We start from the raw sequence: 17,525 nt of genomic DNA on the forward strand, positions 1-17,525 counted from the left end.
CTGTCTTTATTGACTACAAATGAGATTTTAATTTAGGCTTTTTCTAATGCAAAGCAAAAATTTCCAACCAAAATTAGTTTTTTTTTCCTCCCCCTGGAGAGAAGAGGGGGTTGTCATGCAAAGACACTGAAATTCAAACATTAAAAAAGGGAAGAAAAAAAAGGAAGTTAAAAAATATTTTTTTCATATCTAGGAAAGGTACTAGGATTAAATGAAAAAAAGTGAAGAATTTGCTTTGTACATTTAAAGAAGTAGCAAAAGCAAAGTAACAGTGCAAGCCAGCAAAACTCACTATTGACTGGTAAGACCCGCCCCTAGTCTTCCTGGTAATGAAATCATTGTTCTTCCGTGCTAAGAAGGGATGTTTGTGATATAGATACATGCCCTCTAGGAGCAGGAGTAATGTTTCTCATTTTACATAGGCTGCCAAGTAATATTGTTACCTAGGCTAGACTTGAAAATAAGGACAAACACCAGCAAAACTAGTTCTTTTAATAACTTATTAGAGCCATAAATCCCAATGTTTTTTAAATAAAAATCAATGCCACTTTATAGTAAAGAAAGTTTACAATCAAACTGATCAAAAACATTCCAGTCTTTAAGTTAAACATTGTGGGCAATGAAATTTAGCTCAGCAGACCACAAAGATGCTATGCAGATTTTTCTAGTTGTAGTTATAAACCTATAAGCAGCCAAAAAAATGTTTCCTTAAATCTGGTGAAAGTGTTTGTCATACTTCCAGTAGAGTTTGATATGCTTTTCTTTAAGCTATCTGAAGGCATCTGATACTGTGCTCAAGTTCTATTTTAGTCATTAGGACCTGGCTAGATAACAACATTTCCGATGTAAAAGTAGTATCGGAATAAGACCTATTTAAGTGTTTGAATTTTTCTGTAAGTGGTTATTTCTGTCCAGAAACAGTCGTTGTAACAGTCATAACATTGGTCTTGTCCTTTACTTACAAGATAATTAATATAAATATTTAGCAAAGATTAAACTTTTGTCATTTGTCAGAAGCAGTAGGTTACATCTAACTTTTGTTGCACATCAGATATTTCCCAACACTGCAACATTACGGTAGTTTGTATACAACACTGTGCACTTCAGATTTTTCATTTGTTACTTGATTATTTAACAGTCAGCTTTTAATTTATTTCACAGTTACTAGACCAGATTTGTTCATCAACTTACTCTTTATACATCCCTTATTTTTTGTATAGTCAGCTAAGATAGTTTTTCTGTCAGAATGGTACCTCTTTTTCAACACAACAACTTTTACAGTAACTACTGAGGACCAGTTCTGGTCCACTAGTTACCTGTATTTTTCATTAATGAAAACAAGTAAATGCAATGCCACTGACCCATATCTCAAATATTAAATTCAGATTGAGGGCACCATCCTGCCTTCAATTTGGCCCAGGGAATCTTATGGACTTCATTGACATCTGATTTTTTTCCAATTACAAAACAACACAGTTTGACTCAAACAGCCTGTCAATTGTTAACTGGATATCACAGGAGACGGACACAAGAAGCTACAATTTTTTTATATGTGTTACACTTTATTAAAGTGGTCACTATAAGTCTTGGTGCATTGGAGGTCCAATTCCTAAATATCGGCTTCATCTGAAGTACTGACACCACTGAAAATAAGAACAAGACATCTGTCATATTCCATGTGACTGATTTTAGTTTCCTTACAGGAGACTTTGAAGCATGAACAACAGACTAACTTCTTGGAACCTGAAGTTGTAGCATGTTCCATTTCAGCAATCAGAAATTCTAGCCCCCTTCGTTAACCAGCCAACAGACCTCTGCAGTTCTGATCTGATGCCAAAGTTAGAGATCCATGATGAGGATGGCCAAGTCTTAGAGAAATTCAGCAAACTGAATTGCAAAGAAATAGCTTCCAATAAGGAAGTTAGAAAATACTGCAATGGAACATCTACTTCTTTGAAAGGCAACTGACAACCAGGACAGGAAAGAGATCTTTTTTGGGTATCCATTTTTCTTCTTTACTTCATATCATTTATAGATTTCCATTTGGAATACATGACCTCACATTTCTGAACGTCCACAGTATAATACAAATTTTCTTGAAAACTAAAAACAATTCACCAGTGACATACCGTGGGTGTCCAGTGCCTGGAGGCCAATGCTTGTATTTCCACAACCCCTCCCACACCCCCCAGGCAGGTCCTTCTTGTAGCAATACTTAAAGTCACGTCGCACAATAAGAACTCTGAAGGGCCGGGCTGGCACCACCCCCAAGGCTGGCGCCCAGGGGGCCATGGCCCCATCCCCCACGTTGGTCCGCCATTGCAATTCACATACGAAAAGTATTTTTAAGTAGGGCCTACAATCACTTTGAACAATCAAATCAACTTATGCTTGGGAAATAGAGACCTATACCTTCTCAAAATAGCAAAAGACCCAACATAATCCTTGAAGGCTTTCTGTAACTTCTGTTGTTCCTTGCCCCAGCCCTGGGGCACCACATCCTCTTAAAATATTTAGTTGTCAATGTCAGCCTAAGATTGCTTATTCTTCCCATCACCATCTTTCCCTTCCCTCCTAAATCCTTTCTGCTTGACCCACAGCTGTCAAGACCATCTATATGTCCTATCAGCTGACATAAAAATACATTTTGAAGAAACTGAGAAGCTAATGGCCCTTTTATCATAAGATGCATCTTCTAATTTTACTTCTAACAGCAGATGTGTCAAACATCCAGCCTATGTAGCTCCTGGAGAGCAGCAGCAGTGTTAATCCCTGCAGCCCCCCGAGCCAACACAGCAGAGGGAACTGCATGGGTCAATGTAGCTGTTGCTCACTCTACCGCCAAAATGCCAGGTAGAGATCTCTGTTGGAGACTCATTTTGGTGGCAGTGGGGCCACCAAACCCCAATGCCTACAGCCACCCGAGCCAAGACAGCAGCTCAGACAGCTTATGTAACTTACATTAACACTTACATAACTCAACTTGCTGACAGAGGTGGGACCATATCGGGCCCATGAGGCCAAAAGAGTTTGACATCCCTGCTCTAAGGGATCATTCTGATGAGTAGGTTGCCCTAGCAAGGAAATCCTTGCTTTTATTTACATATTGCAGTCTTGATTTTCTTTGTCGCACTTTCATAATTTATTTGACTGAACAGTTCACTGCATTCTACTGCCCTGCAGAGAGTAATATACCTTAAGTTATGAATGTGTGAGAGACCATGTAGGTTTCACCTGGAAAAATGAAAATCATGGCTGTGGGGACAGGCTGCAATGTTAAAAAAAAATGGAGTTAGGAGGAAGTATTTGAGATCACTCCAGAACAGGGCTGTCCAACTGGTCCCCAAAGGGTTAACCTGTAGCTTCCAGGCTCCCCACATGGCTTTCCTGCTGCTAGAGTCCCCAGTCTCCCCCTTCTTGCTTTTGCCTCCTGCCCCTGGAGTGGGGCACCCACAGGGCCAAGGCAGCCTGCACCTGGGGGGCTCTGGGAACTTAAGAGGTGTGTGGCCCAAGTTGGGGGGAGGGGAGGAAGGAAGCAGAGTGGCATGCAGCCTAGTGCCCTCCTTTGGCAGGGAGGCCTGGTGTGGCATACAGACATGACCCCTCAGAAGTTAGAAAGCCCTGCTCCAAAACATAAGAACACAAGAGATGCTGAGCTGGGACATACCACATGTCCATCCAACCCAATATTCTGAACATCTCGGTAGCAGAGAACGGTTGCTTAAGGGGAAAGCTATTTCTGCAGGGCCTATCCAGACTGAGCTGTCCCTTGCCTCTTTCCTTGTAGCTTCCACCAATGAGAGGCCTGGAAAGTCCTAGTTTGGAAGTTGCAGCCCTACTCTTGCATTCAATGCCTGCTGCTGGACCTATCCTGCATGAACTTATCCAATATTCTTTTGAACTGGCTTAAACTGACAGCCACTACATCATCTTGTGGCCATAAGTTCCACAAGTTATATGCACACTGTGAAAAAATCTTTTAGCTCAATTTCATTGCATGTCCCTTACTTTTGGCATTGTGGGACATAGTAAATATTAAGTCCCTGTTTTCTTTCTTGATGCAATTCATTATTTTATAGATCTCCTTCATATCCTCCCTTTCAGTTCACTAAACTGAAAAGTCCTGGTCCAGTTTCTCTCCGCTCTTATGGAAGCCTCCCTAACCCCCTAATCATCATTACTGCCCTTCTCTGCACCTTTTCTAATTGTACTCTACCTTTTTAGGGGCAGGAGAACTCAAACTGAATGCAGTATTCAAGGTCTGGGCAGAACAGATTTATACAGTGTTTAATGGTATTGTGTTTTTCTGCTTAATTCCCTTCCTAATAAAGGAACTATTAGCCTTTTACTGGCTGCTGCTGCTACGGTAATGCTACAATGAAAAAAAATACATTTGGCGAGAAAGGGGAGGGAATTAAATGGTGTCACAAGAACTTTATCTTTGTCTGAATTAAGTTTATAAAATGAACAGAAAACATGGAAAATTTACTATGCTAAGTGATAATTTAAATCCATTCAGTTGTTTTTTTTTAACACGCAAAGAAATGCTGCTTTGAAGAAGTATTGGTATTCTAGTAGAAATCTCCCAGCTTTAGCTTCTACAGTCTTAAACAACTAACATGCACAGTGTGGAGGAAGATTACAATTAAGATATGTATATTGTAAGTTAAGTACATTATATACATTCAGAAAATCAACTATAGTCAGCTGCTTTTCAATGCACGCCTTACTGGTTGGCTAATTTACTGTAAGCATCACAGAAGAAGTTGGTTTGAAAGAATCTGAAAGAAGGGCTTGCTCTTATAAGTCAGTTCGGAAAGGGCATTCTGAACACCCAGCTTCATAGAAGAAATCAAAAGGACTGTCAGAGTGAAGAGGGGTCAGGACAAAGCTGGAAAAAAAGAATTCTAGATAGCTGTTGGTAAAACATGCCTCTACATTTAGAAATGAGGGAGGGCTATATTTATTTGATTACAAGACAAGATGTATTCCCCACATATAACATGGACTCAGGTAAACACAGTAGTTGGAAAAAAACAAGTGGAGTAAAAGGATTACTTTTCAGGACAGACAGATCACTGCATGTCTGTACCGTGAAATGGCCAAAGGAGGTCAGCAATCCAGAGAGATCATTAGGTCAAGCAAAAGAGTAGTAGAAGAAAAGCATAGGATACCTAATGTTAAGATGTTAATGAAGGATAAAAGTAGGGTAAAACTAAATTAGAAGTTTCCTACTTGAGCGAGGGAAGTACAGATGCCTAGCAGTATAATTTACAAATATTTGAAATTTTATTTAAAAAAGAAGCATGCAAAATTCTGTAAAAATATTAGGATTGGACCCTGTCCCAGGAAAAATTAAATTCTAAACCAGTATTCACTTAAGGCATTAGAATCCCAACTAGAATCAAAATATTTTTGTGAAATTATTTTATCTTCATTTTACATTATTTTGGTTGGAATTACAGACTATCACAAGTATACATTTTTTTAAATGTTATAATGCAAACCTCAAACATCTTTCATCTACTACAGATTATGAAGCAAAATTCAGGGTTTAGTCAAGATTATAGTCAGTGGTACCATGTCTACTGCTGGCCACAAGTTCCATTCTTAAAATGAATCCCCGTAAGAATTGTCTTTAAATGTGCCAGCACTATCATTTGCAATAGTCTCTGCTTTCAGCAAGTATCCCCATCCAATCGCAACTCACTTTACAGCCAGACTTTCCATGCAAATTATCCAAATGGAGATACAGATCTAATTCAGATTCTGGATTACAAAGATACTAATGAAAAGTGCTTTCTTACTTTATAAAAAGGGCAATGTTACCCCATTTCTTTTTAAATATTGTTTTACTATGGATTTGGCATGATTAACATCAACACTACTTAAACAAGAATTCTAAGAGGAGGGGAAACTGTCATTATTTTTATACTTAAAAATCAGCAGAATATAAAAACAACGTTGTGAATACTCAGTAATGAAAAAATGTGTGAAAAATAAAAACAGTTTCAGCATTAGAAACCAAAGTTGAGAGTAAAGAAACCAATGTTTGTAAAGAAGTGTGTTGATTCTACTTGCTAGGACTGAGGTCTGATAAAGAAGTTTTAGGAATCTATTCACCGGGCATATATCTACACGCAGAATTAACATGCAGCAATAAACTCTGGTACATATAGCACCAGAGTTTAAAATCAGTCCTGAGTGCAGCATTTGAATGTGTGCCGAGGACCACAGCACACTGATCCAGATCAGAGCAGCCCTGGCTGGCATGGGTCCTGGAGGGTCAGCATGCCAGCCTGGGGCTGCTCCAACCAAGCTAAACATGCTGTGGAGGGGCTGGTTGGGGCATGAGGGTGCCTCAGTGTGAGGTTAGCCAACAGAAAGTCCCCACATTGGAGTACCCTCATGCTCCAGCCGGCCTCTTCAGTGTCTACACATGTTGCTGAGCACTAAAGAACTCTACAACAGAACTGCAGTGGAGTTTATTAGTTTACTGTGGCCCAATAGGGCTGCATGTGTAGATACAGAGACGTTTACTGTAGAACTAATTAGTCAGCTTTGCAGCAAACATCTCATTTAGATGTGCCCACTAACTATTAAAGGGTATATCTACAACACAATGCAGCTCCTTCCGGAGCCTCTGTGGTTGTTAGCACAGCATTGCCCCTGTGCTAATAACTTCAGTTAACATGGCTATACAGTTTCCAGAGATAACATGTACAGAGCTACCTTGTGTATCGCTGCATGGTGCTGCAATGTGCCCTGTACACAAATCCATAATATTCAATGGAAAGATTCCTAAAAACTTGGGCTGGCACATCACATTCCACTGTCCTTTAGTACGTAACTACACCTAGCCATGTCAGAAATAAGTGATATTAATACTGCATAAGCAGCAGGAAAAGTATTTTTTCCTAAAGAAATGCTGAATTTCCTAGGAGAGGAAAACTAGAGTTTATTCTTCTTAAATTAAAAATTCAAATATATTTGAACCAGAGCAATCCTTAACCAATCTCTTACTTGACTTCATTTGGTCTGTGAAGGGAAAAGAGACAAAAGGTACTGAATATGAATTGTGCCCCATGACTGAGGGTAATTAAAGCTAGGTCAGCAGAGTTTAGTTTACAGAAATCTAGTCAATTCAGTTGTATTGCCCTAGAGGAGATAATGCTTTGAAGGATGCACAAATTTCAGTATTTACAGATTTCTGCAAGTGTGATATTGTAACAAAACTATGCATATTAATAAGGATGTAATTTCATCTCTGGGATTTAGTGACAATGATAAACCACTCAAGCTTCACTCTTCATTTATATTGTCACCAGAACCCTTTGATGGAATTACAGCCTTATGTACCCTTGGGGGTATGTTACTTCTTATAACTGAAGTGTATGTATGAGAAAAATTACTCAATTTTTTAAAACTGTGTCCTAGATAAAACATACAGAAGTTATAAGCTCTCTTAAGCCTTTTTGTCCCCTAAAGTAAAACTCAGGTGTATTCATGAAGACATCTGCAAGCTAATGAACTCTTAAAGCAGTATGTACAGATGTACACATCAAGAAACACAACAGGATTATTGACACTCCCCCTCAATGTACTATCCTTTTGGAGAATACTAAAAACCTGCTATTGGTAGTCTTCAACACTTCAGAAAAAAATGTAGTAAAACAAATTTACCTCCTATTTGCATATACGGAAAAGAGTCAAGTAAATACAAGCTTTTAAATTTTTTTAGCTTCTCTGATAAACACAGTAGTAGTAGTAATAATTATAATAACAATACTACTACTACTACTACTAATAATAATGAAACAAAATCGAAAGCAACTTACACTTAACCTGTAACAACTTCCTGGTTCTGTAGCCTCACTTTTAGGTAAAGAGCAATGGCCAGTCTAAAGTACTGTTTTACCGAGAAGCTACAGGTTAACTTTGCAGGACTTCATGTTCACTGTGTCAGTGATTTCTAAACTAAATCTATACATTTTAAAGGAAAACTATGTTACTCATTTTAAGCCATAACATCATATTAAACCCATACTTTGAAAGAGAAGGTGGGTTCTTTCCTTCTTGAGTCTTTTTGGTCATTTGAAAAAGATAGATAGGCAGACTACCACTGAATAAGAACTGTCATACCCACTTCTTCTGTTCTACCTTAGTTCTATTCCAGTTCTACCTTAATTTTTTCACAGTGGTGCTGATTCTGCAATGTTCAGCAAAGCCAAGTACTAAAACATGTTTGTTACGAAAGCTATCAGATATGTCTGAGTAACAGCGATCAGGATCTATTGAGTAAGAAAGGTACCTTACTATATCAAGTCACTTTTTTGGGTAGAACCACACTTTAAAGTAAAAGTTAATCTTTACAGGACCACAAACCAGCAGCTCTGTCAAAACCTAAATGATTTTGGTAGACAGTAAATCAAGGATGACACTGTCAGTTCAGTACAAGTCGTAAAGTTCTGTTTTACCTGAGGTGTTTAAAAGCTCATAATGTGATCTACTAGTAATATACAAGATTGAAGAATTTGTATATACATTTCGTCCATGAATTGTGTACTCATGATTCCATTTACCTTGCATTCAATCTCTGCTTGTCTGCGTTTGGCTTCACTTAACTGAGCAAGAAGTCCTTTGTTCTGTGTAGAAAGATACTGCACCTTCCCTTGCAGATTGGTAACCTCTTGCTCCGCCCTTCGCAAGTGGTTGCTATTGATCTGATTCTGCCATTTATAAAAACAGAAGATAAAGTTTAAGAGGAAAAATGTCAAAGCAGGTCTTTGATGTTTATCCCACCTAACTTGCTTCAACAAGGCAAAGACTGATTAGAATTAGTTTCTTGAGTAACTTCTCTGTAAAAAGGACTGACAGGGTTTGCTTGTTTTTATTTACAAACTGAATTTGTACATTTTTACTGAGCAAAAAGCATTCTCAACTTTGACAGCCAAATATGCATTTAATCTTAATGTTTTACTTTAAATTAGAAAAATGACCGAACTACCTTTTGGCTGATAAATATCAAAAGTCAAAGTATGCTTAAGTAACAAGAATTCAAGTACTATACACAGAACACTCAGATTAGTTACCAAGATGTTAGATTCTGTAAGCAAAATTACTTTTTATAGAATCATTGTACAAAAATATAGTAATATAGTACCAAATTTTGTTCAAAGGGAAACTAACAATACACATGCACAGAAGCACTGAGTACATACAGTGAAGTATTAAAGGTTAAGATTTTTAGTACATGGCATGTGGTAGAACAGGATAACTATGCCCCCTGCTGACTGTAGTAAAATAGTACAGGTTATTTTTCCAATTACTGATCCTTTTTTGCTTAGGCTGTTGGCAGGAGTTAATGGATTCATGTAAATGGATTTTGAGGAATTTTATACCCTACTCCCCAATCACAAGATATGCCATGCCACACATGCATGGCAGGTTGCACAATTTAGCTAGTAGGGCACAAAATTCCTCAAACCCCAATTGTGCAACTGCCAGCTGTCAGCGTGGGGTGGGAGTGCAGCTGCAAAACAAGCAGCTCCCAGCTCCCCAGCTGCACCCCTGCACAAATGGAAGCAGCAGCTGGGGAGCCAGAAGCTCCCCCCTTTCCAGGTACCACTTTCATGGGTGCCTGGGAACACAAAAAAATGGACAGGCAACTGGGGCTCCCTTATATGGCGGCTTTTTAAAGAATTGGAGCACAGTGAGTCCAACATCAAGGAGCCTTTCCTTGAGATTGGGCTCACAGTGCCCCAGATTTTTAAAAGGCTTCCCCACTTTTTTAAATTTTTAAGTGCTTAAAGCCTGACATCAGGGAGAGGCTCCCAGTGACCTCCACAGTGCAGTTGGAATCAGGGAGGTCCTGTCCCCTGCTGCACAGCACCAATTTAAAGAAGCAGGCACACAAGCAGCAGGGGCTGGGAAAAGCTCCTTCATCCCCAGTTGCCAGCACTCAGCAGCTCTTCAAATGGATGAGTGAAGCTGGGGATAGGAGAGCTTTCCCATCCCTAGCTCTAAGTGTTGGGAAAACAGTGCATGTAGAGGCATAAGAGTAGTTCCCCCACCCCCAGCTGCTAGTATCAGATGCCTTTGTAAAGGGGCACATGCAACTAGGGAAGGGAAAGCTCCCCCAGTCTCAGCTGCACTCAGCTGTTTAAAGAGCTGCCTGGTGCAAGGAGCTGGGGATGGGAGAAGCTTATTACTACCTGTATACCTGGCATCTTCTGAGGATAAAGCAGGGGGCAGCTGGGCTCAGGACTGGAGCTACCCTGGTAGTCTGCCACCTGATGGCAGACTACCAGGCACTGGGGGGCCTGCTGTAGGAGACAGGGGCGCAGGTGGTATTCTCCTCCATCCTACCAGTGAGCGGACATGGAAGGAGACAAGAGACCTGCATTGGTGAGGTCAACTTCAGACTTCGGAATTGGCGTTTCAAAGCAGGCTTTGGCTTCCTGGACAACGATCCGCACATCACAACAAGGGACATGCTCGGATGGGATGGGCTGCACCTTACCCCTAAAAGGTAAGCGTGTTTTCTCTTCTAGGTCGGTGGATCTCCTCCGGTGGGCTTTAAACTAGGCTTGTTGGGGGAAGGGGATGGCGTGGGCAGAGGAAGCCTCAGACAAGCAAGCCAAGCATCACCTGCAGGAGCAGCCCAGCCTAAACCGATGACAAGCGAAACAGGTAATCAGGTAAGTGACATGGGCCTGGATACCGCTGGGATTAGGGGGGCGGTCCATTCATCTTCAGGAGGCCTCAAATGCCTCTATATCAATGCTCGCAGCATGGGGAACAAGCAGGAGGAACTAGTCCTCCTGCTAGCCAGCACCAACCCAGACATAGTGGGGCTCACCGAAACATGGTGGGACCCAACGCATGACTGGGCAGTGAATATCAAGGGCTACAGGCTCTACAGGAAAGATAGGACAGGCAGGAAGGGTGGGGTTGTGGCACTATGTCAAGGAGCAACACACATCCACAGTGAGTAACACCGGGTCAGAGGAGGAGCAAACAGAAGTGCTCCGGGTTAGAATACAAGGGGGTCGGGGAGAAAGGGACTTAACAGTGGGGGTCTACTACAAACCACTCAACCAAGAAGAATATCGAGACCAGGAATTCTTAAGCCAGCTCACGGAGATAGTTAGGTCCAAGGATGTGGTCGTCATGGGTGACAAACTTTCCAGACATCTGCTGGGAGGAGCAGACAGCCAGGTCTGACCACTCACACAGGTTCTTAACTGACATACAGGACCTCTATTTAACCCAGGAGGTACACAGCCCCACCAGGGGAGATGCCTTGTTGGATTTGGTCCTGGCCACGGGCGACAACCTGGTATGGGGTCTGCGGGTGCTCGACCACCTGGGTGATAGCAATCATCATCTGCTGGAATTCACCATCCAGCACAAGGTGGCGAAAGTCTCCAGCAAGGCAGCAGCCCTCGACTTCAGGAGGGCGGACTTTAACAAGGTGAGAAAACTAGTGGGGGAAACACTGAGGTCCCAGAGCAGGAGGGAGTTGAGTGTCTAGGAGGAGTGGTCATTCCTTAAGGAGGCAATCCTCCAAGCTCAAAGGGAAGTAATCCCTACACGAGTCAAAGGGGGCAAGAGGGCACAAAAGCCCCCATGGCTCACCAAAAGCATCCAGGAACGTCTCCAAACAAAAAAGGGAGGGGCCATCACAAGAGAGTTGGAAGGGAGGGGAGGGGCCATCACAAGAGAGGGCTATACCTCGGTAGCTCGGAAATGTAGGGGGGCGGTCAGGAAGGCCAAGGCGGAAATGGAGCTGGGACTAGCGACCCAGATCAAAGACAACAAGAAATCTTTTTTCAAATATATAGGGGGGGCAAAAGAAGGTGCCAGGTAACGTGGGGCCTCTGCAGGACACGCTAGGAAATCTGGTCATCTCACCTGATGGTAAAGCTGACATATTCAACAATTTCTTTGCCTCCATATTTCTGAGGAGGGACCCGGATATCTCTCCCATTGGCACCCCCGAGGGCCCTGTGGGTGAAACACCCAGGCCTAGGGTTAATGAGGACCTTGTCAGGAAACTTCTGGAGGGACTAGATGTATTTAAATCTGCAGGTCCTGATGATCTCCACCCCAGAGTGCTGAAGGAACTAGCAGGGATCATTGCAGGACCTCTGGCACAGCTCTACGAGCACTTATGGCGCTTGGACTGGAGGCCTGGAAAAGGGCCAATGTGGTTCCCACCTTCAAAAAAGGGAGGAAGGAGGACCCAGGAAACTATAGGCCCGTGAGTCTTACCTTGGTCCTGGGGAAGTTTTTCGAAAGAATTATCTTAGCACACGTCCAGGAAGGGCCAGCAGGGGAGGTTATGCTCAGGGGCAACCAGCATGGGTTCATTAAGGGCAGGTCTTGTCAAACCAACCTGGTGGCCTTCTATGACCAGGTCACCAAGTCCCTGGATACAGGTGTCACAGTGGATATAGTCTTTCTGGACTTCAGGAAGGCCTTTGACACGGTCTCTCACCCCATTCTCAGTCAGAAACTAGGAGACAGTGGTGTTGATGCCTACATGGTCAGATGGGTCACTAACTGGCTGGAGGGCTGCACCCAGAGGGTACTAGTGGTGGATGGGTCTTATTCGACCTGGAGGGACGTGGGCAGTGGGGTTCCCCAGGGCTCAGTCCTCGGGCCCACACTATTCAACATCTTCATCAGCGACTTGGGCAAGGGGGTAGAAAGCACCCTGTTCAAATTCGCAGATGACACTAAGATGTGGGGGGAAGTGGGTACGCTAGTAGAAAGGAACAGGCTGCAAGCAGATCTAGACAGGTTACAGGGGTGGGCCAATGAGAACAGGATGGGGTTCAACACTGAAAAGCGCAGGGTAATGCACCTGGGAAGGAAGAACCAGCGGCACACCTACAGGCTGGGGAACTCCCTTCTTGCCAGTGTCGAGACAAAAAAGGATCTTGGAGTCATCATTGATGCCACAATGAACATGGGCCGACAAAGTGGAGACGCGGTCAGGAAGGCCAACCATACCTTGGCGTGCATCCGCAGATGCATCTCAAGCAGGTCCAAGGAGGTGATCCTCCCCCTCTATGCAACACTGGTCAGGCCACAGCTGGAGTACTGCATCCAGTTCTGGGCACTGCACTTCAGGAGGGATGTGGCCAATATGGAGAGGGTCCAAAGGAGGGCCACCCGCATGATCAGGGGTCAGCAGGGCAGGCCCTACGAGGAGAGGCTGAGGGACCTGAACCTGTTCAGCCTCCAAGAGAGAAGGCTGAGAGGGGATCTAGTGGCAGTCTACAAGCTAGTCAAGGGGGACCAGCAGGCACTGGGAGAGTCCCTGTTCCCCTGAGCACTCCCGGGAGTTACAAGAAACAACAGACACAAGCTAGCGGAGGGTAGTTTCAGGCTAGACATTAGGGGGCGCTATTTCACCATCAGGGCGGCTAGGACCTGGAACCAACTTCCAAAAGAAGTGGTGCTGGCTCCTACCCTGGGGGTCTTTAGAAAAAGGCTGGATGAACATCTGGCCGGGGCTGTTTGACCCTAGTACTCTTTCCTGCCATGGCAGGGGGTCGGACTAGATAATCTCCTCAGGTCCTGTTTGACCCTACCAACTATGAAACTACCCCAGCCCAATCCTACCAATTAGGCAAGAGCAACTTTGTCTCAGCCCCCAGGGCTGTCCTGTGCCAGACGCTAACACTCAGCTGAGCATTGAGATTCAGCATCAGGCAGTCCTGCCCCAGTTCAGATTCAGGATCAGGCAGGCAAGGGCTATGTCCCAGATCCTGCAACTGCCCCAGGCCCTGAGGCTCGCCAGGACCCAGCAGCTTAAAGAGTCTTTCTGGGACTGTAGGGCAAGGCTCCTTAAAGTACCAGGGTCTGGAGAGAATCTATATCAAAGGCTGGTACTGTCAGCTATATAAAGGACCTGTAAAAATTTCAGAATAGTTAATTAAAACATTTTTATTGCTCCAGTAAGCCAGATTTCTAAGTATATTAAGATTCAAGCATATTCACTCTGTATAGAGAGTTAATTAAGCCAACCATGAAAAATTTAGAAAAATGAAATTTGGTTACTAAAATAATTGAAGAGGCATGAGAAAAATCAAATTGTAAATGGAATGTTCTCTCAATCCATCTCACAGCTTGGAAAAAAAATCAAACTGTTTTGGAATTACTGTCCTATGAAATAACTATCAAGGGAAAGGCTATAATTGGCTCCCTAGATGCCAATATTTGCTTAGGTTCATAACACTAGCCTTTGGGGCACCAGCCCCAGACACTGACTTGGAGGGGGCACCAGAATGGCAGCAGGAGCTGATGTGTGGGGAGCCCACACCACTGCAACAGCAGCTGCCAGAGAGACAGAGAACCCAGCCCTGGCACAAGCTGCCAGGGTTTTTGAGTCTTTTCTCCTCTTCCCTATACAGGCACAAAAATTCTTAGTTATGCCTCTAATTCATTAGTCTTGTCCTACATCATTGCAATGCTAGTTTTCAATATCATACCTGAGTTTCCATCTCCATCATTCTTTGTTTCATCTCTTTTAGCTCCGCCTGAGTTTCTGCTTCTTTCAATCGGATAGTCATTAATTCATCTTGCAGCTCATTCACGGTGTTCTTTCTGGGTGTATCTTTCCATCTGCCAGTGGTACGAGCTAGGTGACGCTAAAATAATTTACAAGTTTATAAAACTGATTTTGGTTGAATACTACAGTCTCCTCTCCAATTGAAAACAAAATACTTCACAAAGGGTGTTTATACATGTGATCCAGGAGTTGGGGGGGGGGAGAGCGGACGACACGACTTTATTACAGTGGCTCCAAGAGCCATTCTAATTAAAGCACCTGGAGCGTCATATGTATCAGCATCCCTGTGCTGAAAAATGGTGGCGGGGGCGCTTTAACTGAAGCTCGTTCAATTGAGTCTGCCCCAACACACTGTAATTAGCAGCCTCGTTGCATGTGTAAAGGCACCCTTTAAAGTACCATGTTCCTGTTTGTCAAAAAAAGTAACAATGGTCACAAATATACATAATTATAAGAAGTGAGAAATGGAAACTTAAAGGCAGCAATTGACAATTGGGACAACTGGAAAAAGGAGAAGTTCAAGCATTTTAACATGTAATAAGAAGACTTTGCTAAGTTTTACATTTTAATTGCACTCATGGAAGTAGGATCCCTGTTTTCACTTTCTGCTGATGTACTTCCTACTGAACACTTCAGTCTGTAATGAGGTAGGAACACATGGCTACAACTGGGTCCAATTTCAGATGTTTTTTAAATGTACATTTAAGTAAAGTTTCTTGTAGCAGCCTCATTTAACACTTCTCTTGCCCAATGCCATCCACCAATTTCTACCAGACACCCATTTTTCAGACTTATATATTCTCATTTTTGCTTTCTTAAAAATACATTTTCAAAAGGTATATTATATTTATACCTGCCAGTGCTCCTCCAAATCCTTGACTTGCTGTCTAAGTTCTTTTAGTCCCATCAGAGCTTCTGCTTCCCTTAATTTCACTGCAATCAGTTCTTCTTGAAGTCTAGCAACATTATTCTCATCAGGTAAAGAACTGTTTCTCTGCAGCAAAAAAGACTTTCTTCAACATATATTTGAAGAATTTTTGATTTAATGAGTTTTGTTGCAAGATAACCATTATTACTGGCTAAACACATTAAAATGTTTGAAAGGATACACCTTCAGATGACATTTAATTCTTTGAAATCAAATATTTAAGATAGAGTAAGTGTGGATTTAAAGCAGAAAAACACCTTTTAAATGTGAACTAATAATTAGATAGCAGTATTTCAAACTTTTGGCATTTAGATTTTTCTAGTTACAGTAGTTGGCATCTAAATAGAAAATTCACTAGAAAAGCAGGACAGGTAGCTGCATTACTTACACTGATTTTGTCATGAATAATGCCATAAAATGGATGCAAGACAAACCTGAAGGGGTTCTGAACTATAATCTTGTCAGGCAAAATGTAGGGGAAAAACTGATTTTACGTCATTTTTTGTCATTTAGGCTTTCATATCTCTTGTACGAACTCCCAGGCTTTGGTTTTTAGAATGTTTTTTCATCCTTAAAAGGGCACCAATGGATGCTGAAAAATGGAAATGTTGTGAACACTCAGTATGGTAGTTGGTCAAGAAGCAATACAGATTAAGACAGATTAAGATTAAGGGATAGTAGGAGAGGTATGGACAGACATAACATTTGTAGCGCCCCAAGTGTCTCTAAAGTGTTCAAAAAATGAGGGCACAGACCAATGATAAACTATTTCAAACAGGACCATTTCATCTTTAAAAATGATCCTGGAAAAAAAACAGAAACAACTTTTACAAACCTTATAGTGAAGTACTCCGCATCCTCCAACACAGCATGATAGTGAGTTGGTCAGTCTCCCAGCACCCCACAGTGCTTTGTCTCATTTGTTGACCCTGTACCCCAAGGACTCTGCTTCTCCCGTGTCTGAAAAGTGTCAAGGACCCTTTGCAGCATGTCAGAAGCAGTCTGAACCATAGTAACAGTGCCACTGTCCACTGCTCCATCCACAAGGTAGTTAACTAACTGGAGCTGGGCAGAAGTAATAGCTGTCCCTGCCAACTGGGGGAACAAGAACATCCAACATTCACTGAGAGGGAACTATTACAACCAAACTGTCTATAAGTGAACTGCCCCTGAAATGGCTTGCTTGGAAGCACAACCATGATTGGCACCAGTCCTGTGCCAAGGCCAAAGTGCTGAAGGAACAAAATAAGGACCATGATGTCAACCAGGCCCAGGCACTCAGAGGGTGACTTGCGCCTGCCAGAAGGAGCTGTCACAGACTGTGGCCAGCAGAGACTCAATAGAGCCCTGGTTTGTTGCTGACTCCAGCATCAACCCAGAAGCATACAATGACTCCAAGGGCTGTGACTAGGAACAGGAGGACACTCTGGATAGGGTCCCTCCTCCAGTTTGGGAGCACAGATCAGGAGACTTACTATTGAACTGAACATGACAGCTCCGATGCCAGTGACATGGATCAACCCATCCCAGTCCATCTTGACTGGTCATCCCCTCAACCTCATACCAGACTAGCCCCATAGCATCATGCCATATCACCCCCTCAACCTCACATCTATCCCTGCCATACATTCCTGCTGAACATTCCCCATCTCACCACTACTGAAAAGCATCACTTCACAGCTGCCTGTGACAAGCCAGCCCTCTTCCTTCTAAAGCCCATAACTCAGCTGCCAGGAGACACAAATAAACCTGTTACTTACTACAGCATGTTGACAGGACCACTGGCATGCACACACAGATACCTCCAACATCATTAGGCTGCCCATGCAGGTCCTACATTGTAATTGTAGAGGATATGGGGAACCCTAAACACACCACCTGGGGGGAGACATGGTTTTGGTGTGTGGGAAGTTGGGTCAAGGGCATCTTTGTTTTGAAACCATTGATGGAGGTTTCAAAACAAAGGTTTTGAGGTTTCAGTACTAGTCTAGGGGATGGGGAGGCTTCCAGATG

The 17,525-nt window shown here is 42.8% G+C and overlaps 1 protein-coding gene across 6 annotated transcripts in view; it reads right to left on the minus strand.

Moving 5' to 3' along the window:
- EVI5 (ecotropic viral integration site 5) overlaps positions 1–17,525 on the minus strand; it is a 170,441-nt gene that overhangs the window by 55,547 nt on the left and 97,369 nt on the right. For all 6 annotated transcript variants that reach the window (XM_059728053.1, XM_059728052.1, XM_059728050.1 and 3 more), the window contains 3 exons: positions 15,438–15,578; positions 14,505–14,663; positions 8,583–8,729 (listed from right to left, as the gene is read on the minus strand). In XM_059728053.1, the coding sequence (XP_059584036.1) occupies positions 8,583–8,729; positions 14,505–14,663; positions 15,438–15,578 (447 nt within the window). The remainder of the gene's footprint in view (positions 1–8,582; positions 8,730–14,504; positions 14,664–15,437; positions 15,579–17,525) is intronic.

The sequence above is a fragment of the Alligator mississippiensis genome, chromosome 5 (genome assembly GCF_030867095.1).
Source record: "Alligator mississippiensis isolate rAllMis1 chromosome 5, rAllMis1, whole genome shotgun sequence".
NCBI lineage: Eukaryota > Metazoa > Chordata > Crocodylia > Alligatoridae > Alligator > Alligator mississippiensis.